This window comes from Pholcus phalangioides, unplaced genomic scaffold (genome assembly GCF_987345545.1).
Source record: "Pholcus phalangioides strain wild (caught in Gottingen) unplaced genomic scaffold, Ppha-v1.0 ptg000004l_1, whole genome shotgun sequence".
Taxonomy (NCBI): domain Eukaryota; kingdom Metazoa; phylum Arthropoda; class Arachnida; order Araneae; family Pholcidae; genus Pholcus; species Pholcus phalangioides.
In genome coordinates, this window is record NW_028301597.1 from 13,908,683 (window position 1) to 13,930,079 (window position 21,397).

Below are 21,397 nucleotides of genomic sequence, written 5' to 3' on the forward strand. Positions count from 1 at the left end.
ATGTTTCTTTTTTTTTTCTTCTTCGAAGACTTCCGAATCAGAGTTACTCTGACGAACAAAAACCCACGTCTGCTTTTACGTGGTCTCTGATTGTGTATCAAATCAAAAGCCTCGAGACCAGTTCGATTTCTCAAACTGCCTCGACCAACAAGGAAAGGGTCCCTCCCAAGGTGCCGTCTTCAAAAAGTTTCGAAAAACTTACCACTAATTCTACTCATTTAAATATGCGCGTAAATATTTTAGAAATCCGACGGAAAGTATTTATAGGCCATTCACAAAAAAATTGTAATACTAATATTTTGAACACCAATAGAGAGGGGAATCAGGGCCGTCTTGAAAGCATCATGGGGGCCCCTGGGGCCAAGTGGTTTTTCTTGAGGCCCTTCCAGGTAAATTCTAGAAAATTTCAACCAAATCTCATTTCTGTGAGTCCATGCGTTAAGACGGCACTGAGGGGAATGCTAAGTATGAAAATCCCGCAATCCGAAGAGTGACGTCATTCAAATAACACGTGATTAGTTTAGGGGGTCTTTAGATTAGGCGCCGCAAAGACTATGAAAGAAAGAAAGAAATATTACAGTAAAATTCCTCTAAAATTCAAGAGAATGACAAATCCTATGTCATACACGTAGCTTCCATCACCCCCCCCCCCCCACCTAAACAATGTACGCAGAATTTTCTCACGTTGGAGTTTCAATTTTTTTTCTTCTCGGGGGGGGGGGTACATTTTTTCCTGAAAAATAACACTATAATCTAGGCCTGAGGGAGGGGAGTTAGAATCCCCCCCCCTTTTGCGCACGCCAATGGGTACAGTACTGTAGACATTGTGGATTATAGGATTATGGTGGATCCCATTCAAAACTGCCGTGTGTAATGAGGTGTCCAAACAGACAGGTTTTGCTGTACTAGTTTCTAGAAAAGAAAAAAGCTGGAGAAGAGAGAAAAAGACGCTTTTTATACATATCCGGCAAGAAGCGTGGAAAGGGATGAGTAGCCAACTCTGTTGCCATTTTCAATCATTTTTGCGGCTTTAATAATAATTGCATTCCGCAGCTAATTCTTTTGATTTTGTGTTTCTGGGTGGAATAAATGTACTTGAATTTTTTCAGAACGATTTGTTTAAACCCTTTCCTTATAAGGCCGGCATTACACTATAAAAGTGTGATAAAAGATCGTTTAGAAAACTTAAAAAAAGGAACCAATAACCGAAATGCGATTACATTCGCTCAAATGTAACGACACGCTTATTTGTTACATTTTCCAAGTTTTGTAAAGAACTTTTATAACACTTTTAGTGTAATCCAAGGTCGGATGAACACTTGCATTTTTCAAATTTTAGAAAAGTTCTTTTATAAAACTTGAAAAACTTAATCAATAAGCGCATTGGTTACATGAGAATGTAACCAACAAGCTTATTGGTTGTTTCAAGTTTTGAAAAAGGTCTTTTATCAAACTTTTATAGTGCAATGCCGGCTCAAGTCGTATATCGGGAGACTTCAACCTCTCAGACATGCGGGTCAAAAAAAATTTTAATGAGTTTATACCTCGTCTATAAACCGTGCACCTACTAGAAATCGGATGCTGTTGGATTCACTTAAATGACATATCTATTAGGGTGGGTCGAAAAAAATGAATTTTTTATTTTCAAATCGCTATAGTGCGGAAAAGTTGTCTCCTTTAATAAGAAGATAAAAGACGTAAAAATGTTTAAAATCGGTTCCGGTCGCGCATATCGTACTTGAGGTTTATCGAAGTTGACAAAATTGAACATTTTCCTTCAATTTTTTATTTTTACTTAAAATTCCACGATCCACACAATACGGTTTGTTATGCTTAATTTATGGTTCAATAGCATTAAATAAATTATAACATCGTTAATATTTCGATGTTTGCCGGTCGCGCCCAATGTGTTCAAATAATGGGAATTGACCAAGTTTCAATGCGCAGTTCGCTCCTTTCTAGGTGGCGCTACCTCGTTCCTGCCATTTCCTGGCGTGACTCAGCAGTGGTCAGTTAGCCACTGGCTTTGGTGTTGTACTGTTTACAGTGCGTGCGTTTACTATTTTTGTATAGTTACTGTGTGTACTTTATAAATTTGTTGCTGTTCTTGGTAAGTCGGCTCTTTTTAGTGTTTATTGTAATGTTTATTGAAAACACTCAACCTCATATAATGATGGATGTGTCGAAGAAGGTAATTACTAGACAGGCATTTTGAATGCCCTATATTTGGTCTCACCAGAGAGATTTTCTTCAGAGCAAACTACCAACACATCAGTGTGTTCTCCGATGCTGTTTTGAAGAGAGATTCAAGTTATCTAGTGAGACAAACAACAAGAGCGTAAGTTTTTCTAAAATAGCCACGACAGTAGCGGAAAAAAATAAACGTTTGTTCGAAAAATCCCTAGTGTCATGAATACAGAACAGTTCAACTAATTAATGCTTAAGCATTAATTACCATGGTAATCATGGAATCTATCTAAGATCAGAAAGTCGTACAATCGTGATAAAGAGAAAACTTCATTTAAGCAAAAGATTGACGAGTTTAAACTGAGAGCTTCTTCACTTTTTGATGTCGCTGCTTGTAAATGTGCTACTGCACATGCAAAAAAAACACCGGATGCGTGGCGTGTGAATGTGAAATTTCAATCAACTACTCATGCGAAAAAACAAAACAGATTCCTTCCCTTGAGTTGAGATTTATTTTTCTTCAAAGAAAATACGGTTTGGGAAGAATTGGATCTTTGGACTTGAAAGTGACAAAAAAGTTAAATGAAAGTGCGACAAGTGAGCTTCAGCAAGTACAATGTGAACCCAAATTTTCTAACATTGAAGCTGAAGAATATAACCTGAAGAGCACTATCCTTATGATGTTTCGGATGGCGAATTTAAACGAACCACATCGTCAACGAAATCCCATTGGCAGATGAGAGTTAAACTGAGCGTCACAGCGTTAAACTCTGATCGATTTGGAGTGTCCGATCGCGCAGCTGCTGCCATAGCTTCAAGTGTACTGCAAGACATCGGAATGATAACCGACACAGATTTTTCCCATGTGGTTGACAAATGTAAAATCAGAAGAGAAAAGAGTCGTGTCAGGACTGATTTGAAGTTTACATCTACACCTAATGAAGAAATTTCTGGCCTTTGACGGCAGAAAAGATACTTTATTTGCCGAAAAAGTAAACACCAGGCACTTCCACAGGAATAGGAAATATCATTATTCTCTGATTCAGGAACCTGGATCGACTCACATTGAGCATGTTTCTCCTTCCTCTAGTGCTTCAACCTACATAACTCGACGCATTATTTCTCATCTGTCTGAACTTGAAATATCACTTCAAAAGCTACAAGTGATCGGGTGTGACGGTACCGTTACTAACACCGGCTGGAAGAATGGCGTTATCCGTAAACTGGGAAGACCACTACAGTGGAGCGTGTCTACTGCACTTCAATGAACTTCCTTTCCGTCATATTTTCTAGCATATAGATGGTGCAACCACATGGCCAAAATCATTTTCTGGGCCCATTAGACAACTTATTGAGTGTGAAAAGCTCTGTGGTGGAGTACGAATCTGTAGATTGTTCGATTCCAGAAGTAGACAGAAAGATGCTGAGCAAAGACCAGCAGTATTTGTTATCCAAAGCAATAAAGTCGGGTCATTGTTCAAAGGATTTTTCAATCCGATATCCTGGTCCTGTATCACGTTCTAGATGGCTAACTGCGGCAAATAGAGTGCTTAGGTTGTATATAAGTTTGCCCAATCCTTCTGAGAACTTGAAACAAATAGTTACTTCCATCTTTAAATCATATATGCCTGTGTGGTTGAACATAAAAAAGAACAGATATTTTACTGGTGGCCCTAAACATGTTTTTCTAGCAATTCAAACATCACGGTATTCATCTGATAATCTACTTCAAGTTGTTAATACAGTAATTGAACGCAATGCGTTCTTTGCACACCCTGAAAATATACTATTGGCTATGATCGTTGATGACAGACAACACATCAGAGAGCTTGGATATAGCAGAATTTTGATAGCCAGACAAAACTATCCAAAGGAAAAACTATCAGATACTTTCGTGCCACCTAAGATAAATTTTGAAGCTAACGATTATACTGAAATTATTCACTGGAATACTTGCCTGTTGTATCCTCCCCCAATATTACGAGAAGTATGTGATGACATTATATCACTCAATCAATTCCGACACTCACCCCATCCGAGACATCAAAAACTATCCCTGTCACACTCAGGAAGTCGAGAGATGTATCAAACTTGTTACCGAGACCTCAACTAAAGTATGTGGACATGAAGCTAGAGATGGCTACATCAGCTCTACGCTGTTATCAAGATCAATTATGTCTGATTTCTCACTATAGTCAGAATATAAATGTGTGCACTTAGAACAAAGAATCAATAGAAGTGTGTAACAGTGAACCCTAGTCAATTTTGGTAACTGGTTTTAAAATTTAATGTAAATTACACACACCCCCTTACTTTGGATGGTTGGTTGGGTAGGGTGTGGGTGGAACTCGACGTGCAGCCACCTCGTCGTGGTGAGTTCTGGGTCGTTTTGTCAGAACAAAAAGGGCGAAGAGCTGCACAATGAAACTCGCAAAAATTTAGCCAATTCCCATTTTTTGAACACATTGCGCGACCGGTAAACATTGAAATATTAACGATGTTTTAATTTATTTTGTTATTAAATCATAAATTAAGCATAACCATACTGTGTCGATCGTGGAGTTTTAAGTAATGTTAAAAAATTGAAGAAAAATGTTCAATTTTGCGTTTCTATAAACTTCCAAGTACGATGCGCGACCGGAAGATATCAACCGATTTTAAAATTTTTTACTTCGTTTTTCTTCTTATTAAAGGAGACAACCTTTCCGCACTATAGCGATTTGAAAATAAAAAATTAAATTTTTTCGACCCACCCTAATGTCTATCTCTCTATTGGAAGATACTCATTTAAGATGGTTAATCATTTATCTGTTTTGAATAAATACTCCGACATCATACTTTTTTTTTGTGTAAAATCTTACTTGAATCGTTTAGTATATGCATTTTATTTTTGTCTGTACAGATAAACCTTATCAGGGTTATTCAAGGCTTGTTTCATATTCTTATTGATCAGACTCATGGTTCAAAAGTTTCACCCTCATAAGAGTGGACTGAATGTGTGAATCATGCCAGTCCCTCCCACGCGAAACATGTAAAAAAGACAGGCTGGAATAGCCAAAGACAAGCACAAGAAACATTGTGTACTTAGCAATATCAAGCTATATCTGAACTATGCCATTTATGCCAAAAATCTCATTACTTGAAATGATTATTATAACTGCATGACAGCCTTAGACACTTGCAAAATTATATATTTCAAGAATTTCTAAATCAAGGGAGAGCTTGCATTTTAGAGCATGCATTAAAACAATCCTTAGCAAAAAATGTTCAATTTACCATTTTTTTATGCAATATCAAAAGATGTATATGCAACGAATGTTTGTGTAAAAGTTTTTCTTTATTAAAAAAATGTGGGAAGAGAATTCAATACTAACTGTACAGAAACACACAAGCCTACCACATACAATTACATTACAAACATGAAAAAACATAATAGCATGATTTTTCTTCTTCAGGTTGGCCCATACAAAATCCTAAGATTCTTATGATTGTGTGAAGAGTTGAGATCTGTGGTTGAAATTTTGACATTCAAGACTCACTGAATAAAAACTTCTGCCGAGGATATACAGTACAAAATATATGACATGAATGTCGCTCTCCACTTGTTAATACAAGATATACAGAAGACTGGATGTTGTGAAGATATTTATTACTTGAGATGTTAATTTTTTTTTAAGGTGAGTTTTTTCCTTCCTTAAAAAAAATTAACATCTCAAGTAATAAATATCTTCACAACATCCAGTCTTCTGTATATCTTGTAGTACAAAATATATCAAAAATCATATGGAATCATCAATTTAATATGACACTTAGACAACCGTATATGTATAATTTAAAGAAAAAACTGTGTATAGTCATAGCACAAAATTCTGAGCTGAACCACACTCATACATATATATATCTTACATGAGACGGCAACACACAGTGCCACACGTCTTATACAGAAAGTTTACAATACATATATATATATATATATACACACACACACCATATGAAATATAAATTCTCTAATGATGTAATAGAATTTTTTTTCCTTTTCAACATGAACTTATACATAAAACTTGTACATCAAAAAAATGAATAAACATTCGAACAAAATATATTTCACATAATGTAAAATGAGAATTTGTTTTCATTGAAAATTCAAGAAAAATAGCAATCAGATAACTTGGTGGAATATATATATGTTATTATTTAATTTATTTTTCTGCCACTTATGGCAGTCTCTAGTCATTGAGAAAACTTTGTGAAGAGATGCTGCAAATTTGAAAAGTCTGCATCTTATATTGTGGGAAAAAATTTTAAAAATGCCTGGTCACTAAAGATTTAGCAGACAGTTTTCCATTACATAATCACACTACTGTGCTAGGGCACAGTGACTCAATTCAAGGTTAACAAAGCTAGATACCATGTGAATATCTGTCCGATCCTCTGGCATGGCCATCTTGATGCGTTCATGATGGTGACGTGACACATCTCTGATGCACTGGCATGAACATAGAGAATGTACTTTTATCCGTAGGGAATAGATTCATATTTGTAGGGAATATATTTCCTAGGGTGGACGAATAGTCATGTGATCTCCAGCCTTGTGTTGAGTCGGCCGTGGCTAAGCTCAGTGTACATGTATGTGAACAATTCTCTTTCTTTCATTTTTGTCACTTGTTTGAAATTGTACAAAAAAGAACTGGAACAAAGTAGGTTCAAGCATACAAAAAATTTAATTCTAACATTTATTTTACATTTAATCTGTAAGCAGGGCTTTTTCCAGGTAATTACGAATAGGTAATTAAATATCTTCTGTAATAACTTAAAGTCAAGACTTTTTATCAAACCATTTTTCAATTTATGGAAAATAAATCATTTGGTGAGAGATTCATACTCAATATGAAAAAAGAGCAATTCAAAAACTATTATGAAACAATGCATGGGATGACATATAGAACAAACATTGGGATGTAAAAGAAACTATAAAATGAATTTGGGAGAAAGGAAAATTTGTAAATGCTGGCACATTTAATATTAGATAATATTAAATAATATTAAATAATTAGCAATTATGACACCAAATAAATTACACCTATACACCAAAAGTGGATTTTCAAAATTATAATCAGTTTGCTCGAGTTCCACATAACACCCCAAATATTCCTCCTCAAGATCCAAGAGAACGCAATAAATTATTAAAAAAATCTTTCAAACAGACATATATTTTACAGATATCGCATATTTTTACAAGGGGGAAAAGATTTCTTTCAATTTTGGAAGCCAGAGAAGGAAAAAAAATGCACAAGTTAACCTGAAGATTATGTAAATATTTAACAAAAAAACAATTCACATGAAAAAGTTTTTTTTATTGCAATCATAAACTGCAATATCACAAGCAGATTACACTTTTACCTTTAACTTTCAACTTTAGAAGAAATAAATAAAAGTTAGCTTCAAACTTTAATTTGCATGATATAAATAACATTATCCTTTTTTTTTTCTGCCTAAGAACAGATTTTTGATAGCAAATCAATAAAAGTTATTGCAAGAATGTTCCAAATGATGAATGACATATAAAAATTATGTCATTATCAAAATCTTAAAAAATATATGTATAGTACCAACATCTATAACACAAAAGATGTAATTCACCATATTTTTTCCCCCCAACGCACTTGATGCGATGCGTTCACACATTTCTAAAGGAATATTCTATGGAACATATAATTTAAATTACTGAATAATTATTCTCAAAACATCAATGATTATCACTGATTCTCATAACAATTACAGGTGGCAGTAAGAACGAGCATATCACAGGTTTCCTTTAAAACTCTTATGATGACAGACATTTGAATTAATACCATGCAGGATATCGATGGAATTGGGAGAGGAAAGTCTTCAAATTACTCCTCTACAATATTCAGATGTTCAAATTCACTAGTGTTTTTTTACTTGTCACTCAAAGATTGAACACGTATCATCATTCATGATGAAAATGCATTTCATAATTTAAGAAGTAGGAATGCACATGCATGATGCTGGAGCAAAAGAGCATGTGAAGATGAGCATGATTAGAGTTCATTTGATGGGCTCGCAAGTTTGATGCCATGTTTTATATGAATATAAATATTTTTTTGAATGAACACGATGGAATGATGAGCCACACAAACTACAATAACCTTCCTCTACATATTGAGCTATTGCAATGGCAATACAAGCATTTACCAGGTACACTATTCACTTCATAATGATAATCCCACGTCAGTTCTGTTCCAGCTTTGATGTGGCTGAAATTAAAAAGCGCACAAAGGTTTTAATACCATAATTGTAAGTTTACACAAAATGGTTCACTCATTTCATACAAAAAATTTTCAGACTTTTCTAGATATTTTAGTCGAGTTCTCGAAAAATTCCAGGTAATTCTTTAATAGAAAATTTAATATAAATTAATAAATTACAGTCCACAGCACTTAATATGATCACATCGGACTTGGGGTTTCTGATAATAATAACCAAATGATAACTATACCCAGAAAAAGTCCTGTTTGGAAGTATGGTGACCATACATCCCATTTAGTATTGATAAAATAGGACAAGTGTGTTTTTCTTTCCCCCATAATTGGTTGCAAAATGTTCAATCTATCGTTGATTTTTTTTTTTTTAATTCTATTCTAAATCTGGACTTTTTTTGTTTCCTTTGAGCTAAAATCCTGAATTTTTGTTATTCAGCATTAGAGTGACATTAGAATCAGGGTTGTAAAAAACCCGGGTTTTTATAAACCCAGCCCGGGAGGTTTTTTCTAAAAAACCAGTGTTTTTTGGGCAAAAAGGGAAAAATTGAATTTCCTATTTCCACAACCTCAACATATCTAATTTAAACATGTGAGTACATCTTACATTATGTCTAAATATACATTTTTGGTGCATGTTAAACTATGTATTTGATTAATAAAATTGACCATACAACAAGGAAATAATTTTTCACACACAAACACACCCACTTCTGGATAATTATATCTGAACCTTGAGTTGTATGCAGAACTGTAGCAAGAAAATTGTTTGTGGCAAAATTGGATAATGAAAATTCTGAGAAATCAGAATTGTGCCTGAATTTTTTTTCTCCAATTTTTTCAATCCCTGCAGAAAATGTATTCAAAACTGTTCTGATCCGTCTAAAATAAAACCTTTAGCTATGTAACCAGAACCATAAAGTTATTTTTTTTAAATTGAACCCAAACTTTCAGGAGCTAAAGTCACGTGCTTCACTTTTTCTTGAATTCCTCACTGTTGAAGAATATCCCTGCTTCATTAAATTCTGAAATATTTTTAAAAGAGCGGTAATAATTAAAAAATGATCTGGTTAAGAGGAATAACTTGAATTATCATTAAATACAAATGTCAATAACATTATTGTATATTAATATCACTTTATACATGACAACCTGTCATGTATAGCAACAGAATGCCTTCATCTGGCTGACGATTTTAACAGGCTAATATTCGGGGGAGTTGGGATTATGAGCATCTGGAAAAATCAAACTAAGGCTTATTTTCTGGTTGATCTTATTTTCGGAGAAAAACTATACTTTTTGTTCTGTTTCACTTGAAAAGGTGTTTGTTACCAATATTCAATTTGAGAATCTCACAAAGTTATTTTCTTTTCGTTACGAGATAATGCTATTTTTGTCTCTTGATATTTCAGTTATGAAAGTCTGATGTACCTGCATAAAACTTATAAAAATGTAATGCAAACATGAAATATTTTTTGAATGAAAATTCAGTTTACATACATTGGTTTACTTTTTCACAGAGGTTTCAATTTATTTATATAATGATTTGTGTGTGCGTGGAAAATCATCAGGGTTGTTTGGTTTAAACCACATTGCTTTTAACCAAGTGGTTTTTTTTCTCCTCAAAAAATCACATAAAAGTGACCTAAATATAATTTTTTCCCTTGAAAAATTGCATATTAATTCACTATTATATAGCCAATATTTTATTCTTACCACATTTTATATTCTTGGGATATTTTATTCTGATTCCATTTTATATTCTGATGGTACATCTTGAAATGCTGCAAGATGATATAAGTGGTTTTTTCCAAAAAAAATATCATAGAAGTGGCCCGAATATAATTTTTTTTAACATTAAGTATGTATCTTGGTTGCTTAAAGTTATAAATAGAAAAAAAAATTTCTCATTCTTGCCAGATTTTCTAACCTTTGGCTACATTCTGATGCTTTATATCTTTAGCAAATTCACAAATAAGGATTGCATTACACATCTTGATGTAGTGGTGTATTATCTCTCACAGGGTTGTTTTTTTTTTTCCTTCACAAAGAAGCAGCAACAGTAGTGCAATCCATCATGGAAACAATCCATCAAGCTCACCATCATGCTAAGGACACACACACACACAGGTGGTCTTATAATCCAATAAACACACTAGATGCCCCTAAGGGACACAAAGACCAGTGTACTAGTAGTTACATTACCTCACAGACATTTTCATTTTCTTTCCCAAAAGAAGTAGCACATATCGTACTGTATATCACAGTGTCTTAATATTCAATAGTGTTTTTTTACTTTCACCATTAAGCCCAGTTAATCAAGGTTCTACTGTATAATAGTAAGCTTTATGAAAATAATCAGAGATATCATAATATATGCAGAGGGAGATTGTAATTAAAGTTTTGATTCCAAAACTATACAATAAGAGCTACTGGTCAGAATGACTTGAAAATTTGCATGGATACCCCTGAAGCAATGGAAATCTCTTTGGCAAAAGAAAAGTAGAAGTAGATGATGCTGTACTTAGCCAACAGCAGGGTCGGCACGTTTTTGACACATGGCAGTTTTTACTGTCACGTCAAAAACCTCAAATATTGCTTTTCAATATAAAAATTTCCATTGAAAATACACACGTTAATTGCATGGAATGTTTCAAGAGACTATGTTATACAAAGAATAAATATTTAATATGATTGTAAAATAATTTTCTACTCTCCACAGAATTATTTTGGACAATATATATGGTTTTTTCTTATAAAATATACAATTTGAATAAAGCATAGCATAAACACTGAAGGGAAAACTATGGTATGATTTGAAATTCTCTGATTTAAGATGATTCTTGACCTTCCAAAATTTCTTCAACTGCTTATATATGTGCATTGATATAAACCATCTGCTGTACTCTTTTTACAACAGAGAAGTGTTTAAAAAAGGTTTATTACATCGTATATGTAATGTTCATTTCTGTTATTATTAAATTATCTAGATAATCACTGATACTTAAAACGACACTCTTAATGTGCATAACATTGAAATATGTCTAGCAAGCAAAATACTAGTAGGACTAAAATGTCATTTAATTTTACAATGCTAGCTTGTACACTGCTCAAAACAATTAGGGGAGCACATGGTTTTAACAAAATTACGCAAAGATGTATACCGATAAGTAACATAAAATGAATCATCCATAATTTAAAGCCTAGCAGGAAACGGAAGAAGAAAACTTCATATGCAAATCAAAGTTCATGACGTCAAAAACCAGAAAAAGGAGATAAGGGCAGAAATCAGGATGTTGCAGAAACGTCTGTTTTACTGCCGTAACTGTGAAATTCCATTTCGCAGTATTTTCTTTTGAGACAAGGTGACTTGAGGATGTCTCAACAACATGATTTACCGGAATCCATGGCATGGCGTGTTATAGACAGACTGGAATCCGGGCAAACACAACGTAGTGTCGCGGACGCTGTTGGAGTCACCAGAAGTGTTGTTGCAAGGCTGTGGAATCGATTCCAAGAAACAGGAAATGTTCTACGTCGACCAGGGCAAGGTCGGCCACGCGCCACTACAGCAACTGATGACCGGTATATACGGTTAACAGCCCGTCGAAACAGAACAGAAAATGCTACGCAGCTGCAAAGACGGTTGCTCTTGGCAACAGGACGAAGGGTGTCCAGCCAAACAGTACGTAATCGGTTCATGAGGGAGGGCTCTATGCACGTAGGCCAATGATCCGCATTCCGTTGACCCCACGCCACCGTGCGGCCCGAAGAAGATGGGCTGCTGAACATCGAGATTGGGAGCAACATGATTGGAGCCAAGTGCTGTTTACAGACGAGTCCCGATTCAGTCTGGAGTGTGACACCCGACATGTTCTGGTATGGAGGGACAGGGGCACTCGAAATAACCCTGCATTCGTTTGTGAAAGGTCACAATACAGACAAGCTGGTTGGATGGTATTGGGTGGAATCAGCATAGGCGGACGTACGGACCTGCATATCATTCGGAATGGCACTTTGACGGCCCGAAGGTATGCAGACGAGATACTGCGACCTCATGTCATCCCTTATGCTGGAGCCATTGGAGATTCCTTTGTTTTCCAGGATGATAATGCCCGACCGCATAGAGCTCGTCTGGTGGAGAACATGCTTGAAGCTGAAACAATACAGCATATGGAATGGTCGGCATGCTCTCCTGACCTGAATCCAATCGAGCATGTTTGGGACATGCTCGGACGATGCATTGCTGCGCGACCAAGGCCGCCTGTTACTGTCCGAGACTTGCAGATTGCACTTCTTAAGGAGTGGAACAGTATTCCCCAAAGTTTGATCGATAACCTCATCGCATCCATGGCAAACAGGTGTGCAGCAGTCTTAGCTGTTCGAGGAGACCACACGCCCTTTTAAAATTCATGCATCATGTCTAAACGGTACTTTTTTAAATCGTTTACATGTAACCAAATTGTTGCCCTAAATCATCTTTTCATGTTTTTTCCATATTTTCAAAGAATTAAAGCTTAATTCCAAATTTTTTTACGTCTTTTTTTTCTGTATTGCGCATTGATACGCATGTACTATCCATTGTATGCCAATACGTGGCTGTCTCGTACGGTTTTCTTCACTTTTTTGCTTGCTCCCCTACTTGTTTTGAGCAGTGTACATTATGCTTAAGAAACTCCTGTAACATATCCTTAGTTATTCTTTCTTTTGTACTATGATATGGTATATTTACTATCATTTACAATGCAATGGCTTTCCAATTGAAGCTGTATTTAAGCATGCTTTGGGTATCAAGTCTTGTCAGCTCTGTTTTGGTTGAAAATACTCTTTAAAACTCAGTGAATTTATACACCCTGTGCTAAGAAATTTTTAAGTGAAAATAAATGAGTTTAATTAGTGTATTAACAGATGCTGCTGCATGAGAGTTTGTGTGTTGATGGTCGAGTGGTTATAGTGACAGACTCGCGATGCGAGGATCCGGGTTCGAACCCCACAGTGGTGGTCGGCTGAAGTTGGTTTTCTGTGGTTCCCAACTTCAAGGCGCGAATGCGAGCCGATCTCCCCATTAAAAAGTCTCGCCACAGAGAGCAACAGGCCTACAACGTTACAAATATTCAATCATTACACTTCACTCACAATTTGAAGTATAGATGGCAGCACTGAAATATCATACACAACACTAGCTACACACTCAGACTGTTAGGTGCACTCACTTTGTTCCAGACTCTGCCACGAAGCTGGGCTGGAAGAGATCTCGGCAACGGGATAAGTCCGGTGGCAGAGACCCTGGCGTTCATTCATGCATGAGAGTTTTTATACGGAATAAAATTTTTGGCAGATCAGAAAATTTAAAATATTAAAATAGATTTTTTTCTCAGTAATTATATTTCTGAATATAAAAACCTTTAATCTACATAAAAGTAAGTGTTTTTTTATTTAGTTTATCAAGTTAAAAAACTATTTGACAACATGACAATACGTTTTTGACTGTTTTAATAGTGATTTAGTTTCTGAAATCAAAAAACCTAACACTGATGCCCTATCACAAATATTTTGAATAAGCAGCTCTATTCTACTTAGCAAATTGAACACAGATAATGAGTAGCTTAGATAAACAAACCATAAAATTATATTTTATATGTTCTTGACTCTTATGTGGAAAAATTCAAAATAGCAAATTATAATATTTTTATTTTAATTACTGTAATAAATTAATGTTTAAAAATAAAAGGTTTTGACGTCAAAAACCCAACCCTGGCCAGCAGTATAATCTATTTTGTGCAACCACATCATTTCAGCACTTCCAAAGCATCAGAGTGTGGTTAGAACAACTTTTATGAAGATGCACATCGCAATACCAGCAAAGTGGTTGCTAAAGAACCATTTTGACAATAACAGGACAGCAAGACACCTGGCCGGCCGTCAGTTAACCTGACCTTAGCCCTTACAAGTTCTGGCTGTAGGGTAGGGGGGGGGGAGTACCTCAAAATGTTTAGAACAGAGGTGGGATTGCAAAATTTGGTGAATTGCAAACATATCCACATCAGGACCATGACAGTCTGATCTGTTGTTGAACAAGCATTTTTTTTCTTTCACCTCATTCCCATATTACGGTGGACAATGTATTTAACATTTCTTGATTAAGTTGTAGTTATTTGTTTAATTACTTCATTTTTGTGATGTTTCAATGAATTCTGAAATTGCGCAATGCTAATTAAGTTATCATTTTGCCCTGAATGGCCATCGTTCCCATTATGCAAGCAAATTTGAGTTGGATGAGTACAGTGTCGTTAATTTCCCATTTTTAAGTATTTTTTCCCTCTGCCATATAAAATTCCATTGCTTCAAAAATATTCATGTAAATTTTCAAGTCATTCTGATAATGGCTCTTCTTCTACAGTGTTTTGAATCAGAACTTTAGTTATAATCACCCTGTATATCATAAATCATCGCTAGTTAATTGGCATTATTTATGCTTCATTAAATACATTATATTCACCTAATTTTTATCACAGTTTTTGTAAAATAGCTTCATAGTTAAGTACATAGAAAGTAATTGGAGAAAACACTTTTAAATTATGTGGTTAATAATAACATTAAGAATTTTCAAACACAAAGTAATTCATTAGGAAAAAATAATTAAATTGCAAAAGTTGATTGTTGTTGAAATATAAGAAATATTTATAGATTAATTAATATGGGAATTGTGTTAATTACATTAATAAACATTTTATTTTAATTAATTATTAGAAGTTTGAATGATTTTTCAGAAATTTTATTGTTCTTAATGTTAATTCTATTTAAACAGAAATTTAAAAAAAAATATATTTAATTTAATTTTAATTAATTAAAACTATTTAAAAAAATGGTTTTTTTACTAACCCTGAAAATTATTATGTATTATAAATGAGCAATAATTTCTTTGAATATGTTTATCACATATTACATATCAGGTATAATATATATATTATACCTGTTCATGGTCATATTTTTTGTTTGCAGTTTTTTTTAATATTTTAATATGTGAATCTCGCACTTAAATGCTTACATAAAACACAATACATGATGGAAAAATGGAACACAATCAAAAAATGCATGATTTCTCTTTTTTGCAATATCTCTGTCTGGAAACGCCTTGAAAATTTCTCCAAAATCCTTGAATCCGTCATAGAATGAGTGGGACATAACTAATTTCGGCTTTTACTCTTGCAACATAATTAGTCAAAAATGTAGTTGGTTTCCCTGAATCACAATTCTTTGAAATTGGCTTACACTCACATTAGCGATGAAGAAACCAAAAAGCTTGGTAATCGGTGGTTATTTATGAAACTCCTCCGATTTCAAATGCTTAGCATGGCTCTGAATAGCCTGTCTGTCTATGCTGCTCAAATTGAACGTTTTGCTGCAAAGCTGACTGCACTTTATATGGGTCAGTTTAACTACTTCAATCTAATCAGCTCATTAAAGAACAGAGATATAATATATTTATCCTTAACTTTATCCACCCATTCTTAATTAAAAACAGTTTTCTTACTGCTCAATGTTTCCAAATGAAAAATACCCACGTGGAAACCAAACTATACACATGCTTCATCTGCGTTGCTCATTAAAGTCAACTTACAAAGCTACTGCAACTGAGCATTCCTGATACATACTTTTTACACGTGACTTTCTATGATGTGCAGTTGCTTATGGTTTCGGAAACACTTTGAATGTAGTCACGATAAGGTCACCGAAATATGCTTTTCCACAAAGACTTACAAAATCCTCGTTCCTCCTCAGTAGTATCCAAGTTGCGTTTGCGTTGCATTGTGAGATTTATGGATCATCAATATTTACAATGTTATCGGATCACAACTTACATTCTCGATTTATCTTTGAGGAAATTCTCTTGAGGGAAACTTTTTTTTTTTCATTACACTTTATTAGTGCTTTTGATCAAATGACAACCATGATGATTTCCCAGGTTAGTTGTCTGAAATTTCCTGGTTTTAGATCAAAAAATGATCTAAATTTTCCCCAGCTTCTTTTAGTAGAGCCCCCAAGACAATTCTACGTTTTTCCTGACAGATACAAACCCTGCATATTCTTTCAATGTAAATCAATTAAATTTATATATTTGAATTAAAATGTATACATATGGATCACCATAATGTACAAAAGAAACATAATTTTACACATGATTACAGTATTTATAATATTGTATAAATGATCAATTACCTGACAGCAAAGAATGCTACTGTCGGGAATCTTAAATCATGAGTGTCAAAGAAAACATTCTGAACAAACACATTTGGATTGCAGCTATGCTATATACAAAAGAAAAAAAGTTTTCATTGAATTTCATGCAATCTTGGCAACAGTTAACAGACAGAAAAGTATCCAATGAAATAAAGAAATGAATACATACATACATATATATATATATATTTGCTGAGATATCCCTGTCATCTATCCAGAAAAATGCATAGAGTTAGTAACAAACACACTAATGCCCAACGGGGATTCAAAACCAGGCCTGTACAAGTAGACCCACTAGACTACCATCCAGTGATTGGAATAACAATAAGTTGTCAAATCCAGTCAGATATAGAATTTTCAAAAAAAAAAGTTAATGCATTTACCTGTTGATTGGTGTGTATAATTTTTATCACCATATTCAATAAAATGTCTGTGCATTTAAACTGATTCTAAGTGTATACAGAGTCTGAGTACTAATGTACCCATAAAACATATTGCCATGAATCAATTCACTGCCATGTTTTATGTTTCATTCTCGCTGAAACATTCGTCCGAGTGGAAGACGATAGAAGACGAAGTGAACTCTTTGACTTATTGCATTTAATACACATACACATGATAAAGGATGAAGCACGAATAGAAATAGATGTTGACGCGTTAGCTACATGATTGCGAATGCTCGAGAGAGCGTGAGACACAGATGCAGAACAGACAGCAATCTTAAATCACTTGGACATTATAAACAAAGCACAGAATAAGGTCTATTAGATGCTGCCATCTATATTAACGAAATAGATCACAGCACCCCTCCCTTCTTAGTTAGGAAAGTCGTCGATTCCCAGTCGTTTTGGGCGAATGATTGTTCGTTTCGGTCTCGGAGTCTTTGTTGCCACAGTTCCGTTATCGTTTGGTATCTGCTCGTTTGCAAACGTTGAACTTGAAGGTTCTGCACTAGTCTCTGTTGACACATCTGCAGGAATTGGACTCGATCCGGAAATCTCTGAACTTGTAGGATCTGTAGGATAACGGTTCATCATTTGGTCAGTGTGACGTCGGACAACATCTCCGGTATTGGTGATGGCTTTGTATGACACTGGTCCGGTTGGTTTCACAACAGTAGCCGGAATCCAGGATGCACCCTGGCTATAACTTCTGATGTAGACAGCATCTTTGGCATCGAATCGTCTCACTTTTCGTTGCTTTTGCTCTGTAGCTGCATCTTGCTCTTGTTTCCACCTTCTATCACCCACCAAGTCTGGATGAAGACGGTCCAAGACAGTAGTCAGCCTCCTTCCCATCAGCAGCTCAGCTGGACTGACCCCTGTTACTGAAGATGGCGTGATGTGTTGATGAAGTAGGAAATTGGAAAGACGCTTTCTCCAGGAACCTGAAACGATGCGTTTTAGAGAATCCTTCACCGACTGGACAGTTCTCTCTGCTTGACCATTTGCACATGGTCTGTAAGGAGCAATCAGTGCTTGACGAATACCATTACTTTCTAGGAAACGGCGAAAATCGTTAGATGTGAACTGAGGTCCATTATCGGAAACTACAACATCCGGCAAACCATGAGTAGCGAAAATCTAGCGCAGCACATCGATGGTTTCGGTGGCAGTAGTTGATGTCATTCGTCGTACTTCAGTCCACTTGGAGTAAGAGTCAATCAAAATCAAGAAGTTTTGTCCTTGAAATGGTCCAGCGAAATCTATGTGAACTCGAGACCAAGGCTTTGTCGTTATTTCCCACGGATGGATTGGAACTTTGGGAGGTGCATGCCTTGTACGTTGACAGTTCGTACATCTTCTTACGTAGTTTTCAATATCAGCATCCATGCCTTGCCACCATACGAACGATCTTGCAAGAGCTTTCATGCGTTCAACGCCTGGATGCGCGACATGCAATTCACTTAAAACTCGAGATCGACCTGGCACTGGAATAATTACTCTATTTCCCCATAATAAGCAATTTTTATGCACTGATAGTTCATTCCTTTTTATGAAATAAGTTCGAAACTGTGGATTTTTCATCTCAACAGGCCAACCTTTTAGTACCCAGTTCAACACTCTAGAAAGTATTGGATCTCTAATAGTCATTTTTGAGATATCCACAGCATGAAGTGGTGGATTTTCTAATTCTTCTATGAATAGCACTTCTAATGGAGAAGTGACCATGGATTCGGGAGTTTTTTGCATTCGGTAATCTGCTTCGGGCATCCGCATTACCAATTTTCTTTCCCGGCTTATGAATTAACAAAAAATCATATGCATTTAGAAGCAAACTCCACCTTAGCATTCGCGGAGATAAAATCTCTTTCGTGGGCTTATTTTTATTGAAAATTCCCAAGAGAGGTTGGTGGTCAGTAACTATAGTGAATGAGTGACCATACAGAAAATGATGAAACTTTTTTACTCCAAATACTATACCCAAAGCTTCCTTATCGATTTGAGCATAGTTTCGTTCTGTAGTAGTTAAAGTTCTCGAGGCATAAGCTATTGGTGCTTCTGAACCATCAGGAAGTACGTGACTCAAAACCGCACCAACTCCAAAAGGTGAAGCATCGCATGCCAACACAATGGGAAGCTTTTCATCGAAAGGAACTAACACACAATCCGAACTTAACAATTCCTTCAGAGAATTGAAGGCATCATCGTGGATCTTTGACCATTTGAATGGTGCATTTTGATCCAGTAATCTATGCAACACTTCCGCAACTGTAGCCTTATCCTTAAGAAAACTGTTATAGAAATTTATCAGTCCTAAAAATGCCTGCAATTGTTGTTTGTTTATTGGAATGGGAGTCGAACGTATTGCTTCAATTTTCGAATTGGAAGGGTGAATACCCGCAGCATCGATACGGTACCCTAAAAATTCAACTTCAGTGACTCCAAAAAGACATTTTTCTCTTTTAGCACGCAATCCGACATTTTTAAGTTTGTCTAGCACGCATTCTAATCTTGATGCTAATTGATCTAGAGAATTAGCCCTGATCAAAACGTCATCAAAATATGGAACTACTCCTTCCAAATTTGAAAACAAATTTTCGATCATATTTTGGAAAATTCCAGGAGCAACATTAACACCATATTGCAATCTGTTAACCTTGAAAGCACCCTTGTGAGTTACAATTGTCTGGGCCTCGGCTGAAGTTTCGTCTACACGAAGCTGTAAATAAGCCTGAGCTAAATCTATTTTAGCGTAATATCCTCCACCCTTCAGGTTTGACAGTAACTGATTAACAGCTGGAATTGGATAGGGGTGAGCATTCATGGCCTTATTCAAAGTTACCTTATAATCCCCACATAATCTAACGTCACCTGAAGGTTTAATAACGGGAACAACAGGAGTTGACCACTTTGGGTTCGAAATAGGTTCAATAACTCCTTCATCCTGAAGTTTTTTCAAAGCAATCTCGATTTTTGGTTTCATTGCAAGTGGAACATTCCTAGCCTTGAGTCGAATGGGAGGAATTTGAGGATCAAGAGGTAAAGACACGACAGGTCCCGCAAATGTACCCAATCCAGCATCAAAAACCTCGCTATATTTTTGAATTACAAAATCCACAGGATTAGATTCAATCTTTTTGACTCCATTCAATGAAATACCCAGAGGCTCAAACCATGAGAAACCCAAAATATTTGTGCATTTACATTTTGAAATTAGCAATTGTAATCTGACGTTCTTGTTCCCAAATTGTACTTCTACCATGCATGAACCTAGAAGTGAAATTAAATTTCCTTGAAAATCCCGCAACTTCACAAAAGTGTTTCTAATCTTAGGTTTGCAGCAACCAAACAAAGTTTCAAAAGTTTCTTTAGAAATTATAGAATAATAAGATCCAGAATCAATCTCCATTTTTAATGCATGGTTGTTCAATAAAACCTCGATACCTTGTTTGAAACCAGAAAAGTTAACTACAGAATTCGAATATTCATTTTCGGTTTTAATTTCATGTGTATTATGTGTGTATGCTTTATTTTTCTGAATACTCTTGGCCCGGCATACAGTTTGTACATGCCCTTTCTTGCCACAGTGCCTGCAAGTCGCTGATTTGAAACGACAATTAGAACGGTCATGTCGTCCACCACAACCAAAACATACATAACTGTTATTAGAAAAATCATCCTTTGAAACATTTTTTTGTTTCGAATTAAATTTCTTTTTACACTTCACTTGATCAACGAAATCAGAAGTTCCTGAATTAGAAACTTGAGAATTTTGAGAATGAATTTGTTTTGATTGTGAAAACGCAGTTTCAGCTGCAAGGCACTTGGCAACAGCATCGTCAAAATTCAATTTTGGCTCTGCTAGTAACTTCCGTTGAGTTCCTTCATCTCGTAATCCACATACCAACTGATCGCGCAATCGTTCAGCAAGAGTAGCACCAAAATTACAATTTTCAGCTAATTTTCTTAATTCGGTAACGTACGAATTTACTGACTCATTGTTTAACTGTACTCTCTTATGAAATTGAAATCTGCAATAAATTTCGGAGGGTTTTGGGCAGAAATGATTCTTCAGTAGTTCGAGTATGTTATCGAAACTCACATCAGAAATCTGCTGAGGCGACACAAGGGAACGCAAAATCCCTAGCGTTTTTATTCCGCACACAGCCAAAAGAACAGCCCTTTTCTTTTCAGGAAGCGTTATCGCATTTGCTTCCAAGAAAAAAGTCAGCTGTTGTATATATA

The 21,397-nt window shown here is 35.4% G+C and overlaps 1 protein-coding gene across 5 annotated transcripts in view; it reads right to left on the reverse strand.

The window, feature by feature from the left end:
* Positions 1 to 6,225: 6,225 nt before the first annotated feature.
* The window catches only part of LOC149086573 (histone-lysine N-methyltransferase eggless-like), a 128,172-nt gene continuing 113,000 nt past the window's right edge, over positions 6,226 to 21,397 (reverse strand). For 3 of the 5 annotated variants that reach the window (XM_089230928.1, XM_089230926.1, XM_089230927.1), the window contains 2 exons: positions 16,689 to 16,777; positions 8,203 to 8,465 (listed from right to left, as the gene is read on the reverse strand). In XM_089230928.1, coding sequence (XP_089087054.1) covers positions 8,348 to 8,465; positions 16,689 to 16,777 — 207 coding nt within the window. In that variant the 3' untranslated portion in view covers positions 8,203 to 8,347. Of the gene's footprint in view, positions 8,466 to 16,688; positions 16,778 to 21,397 lie in introns of all 5 variants that reach the window. The other 2 variants (XM_089230929.1, XM_089230930.1) reach the window with 2 other exon arrangements.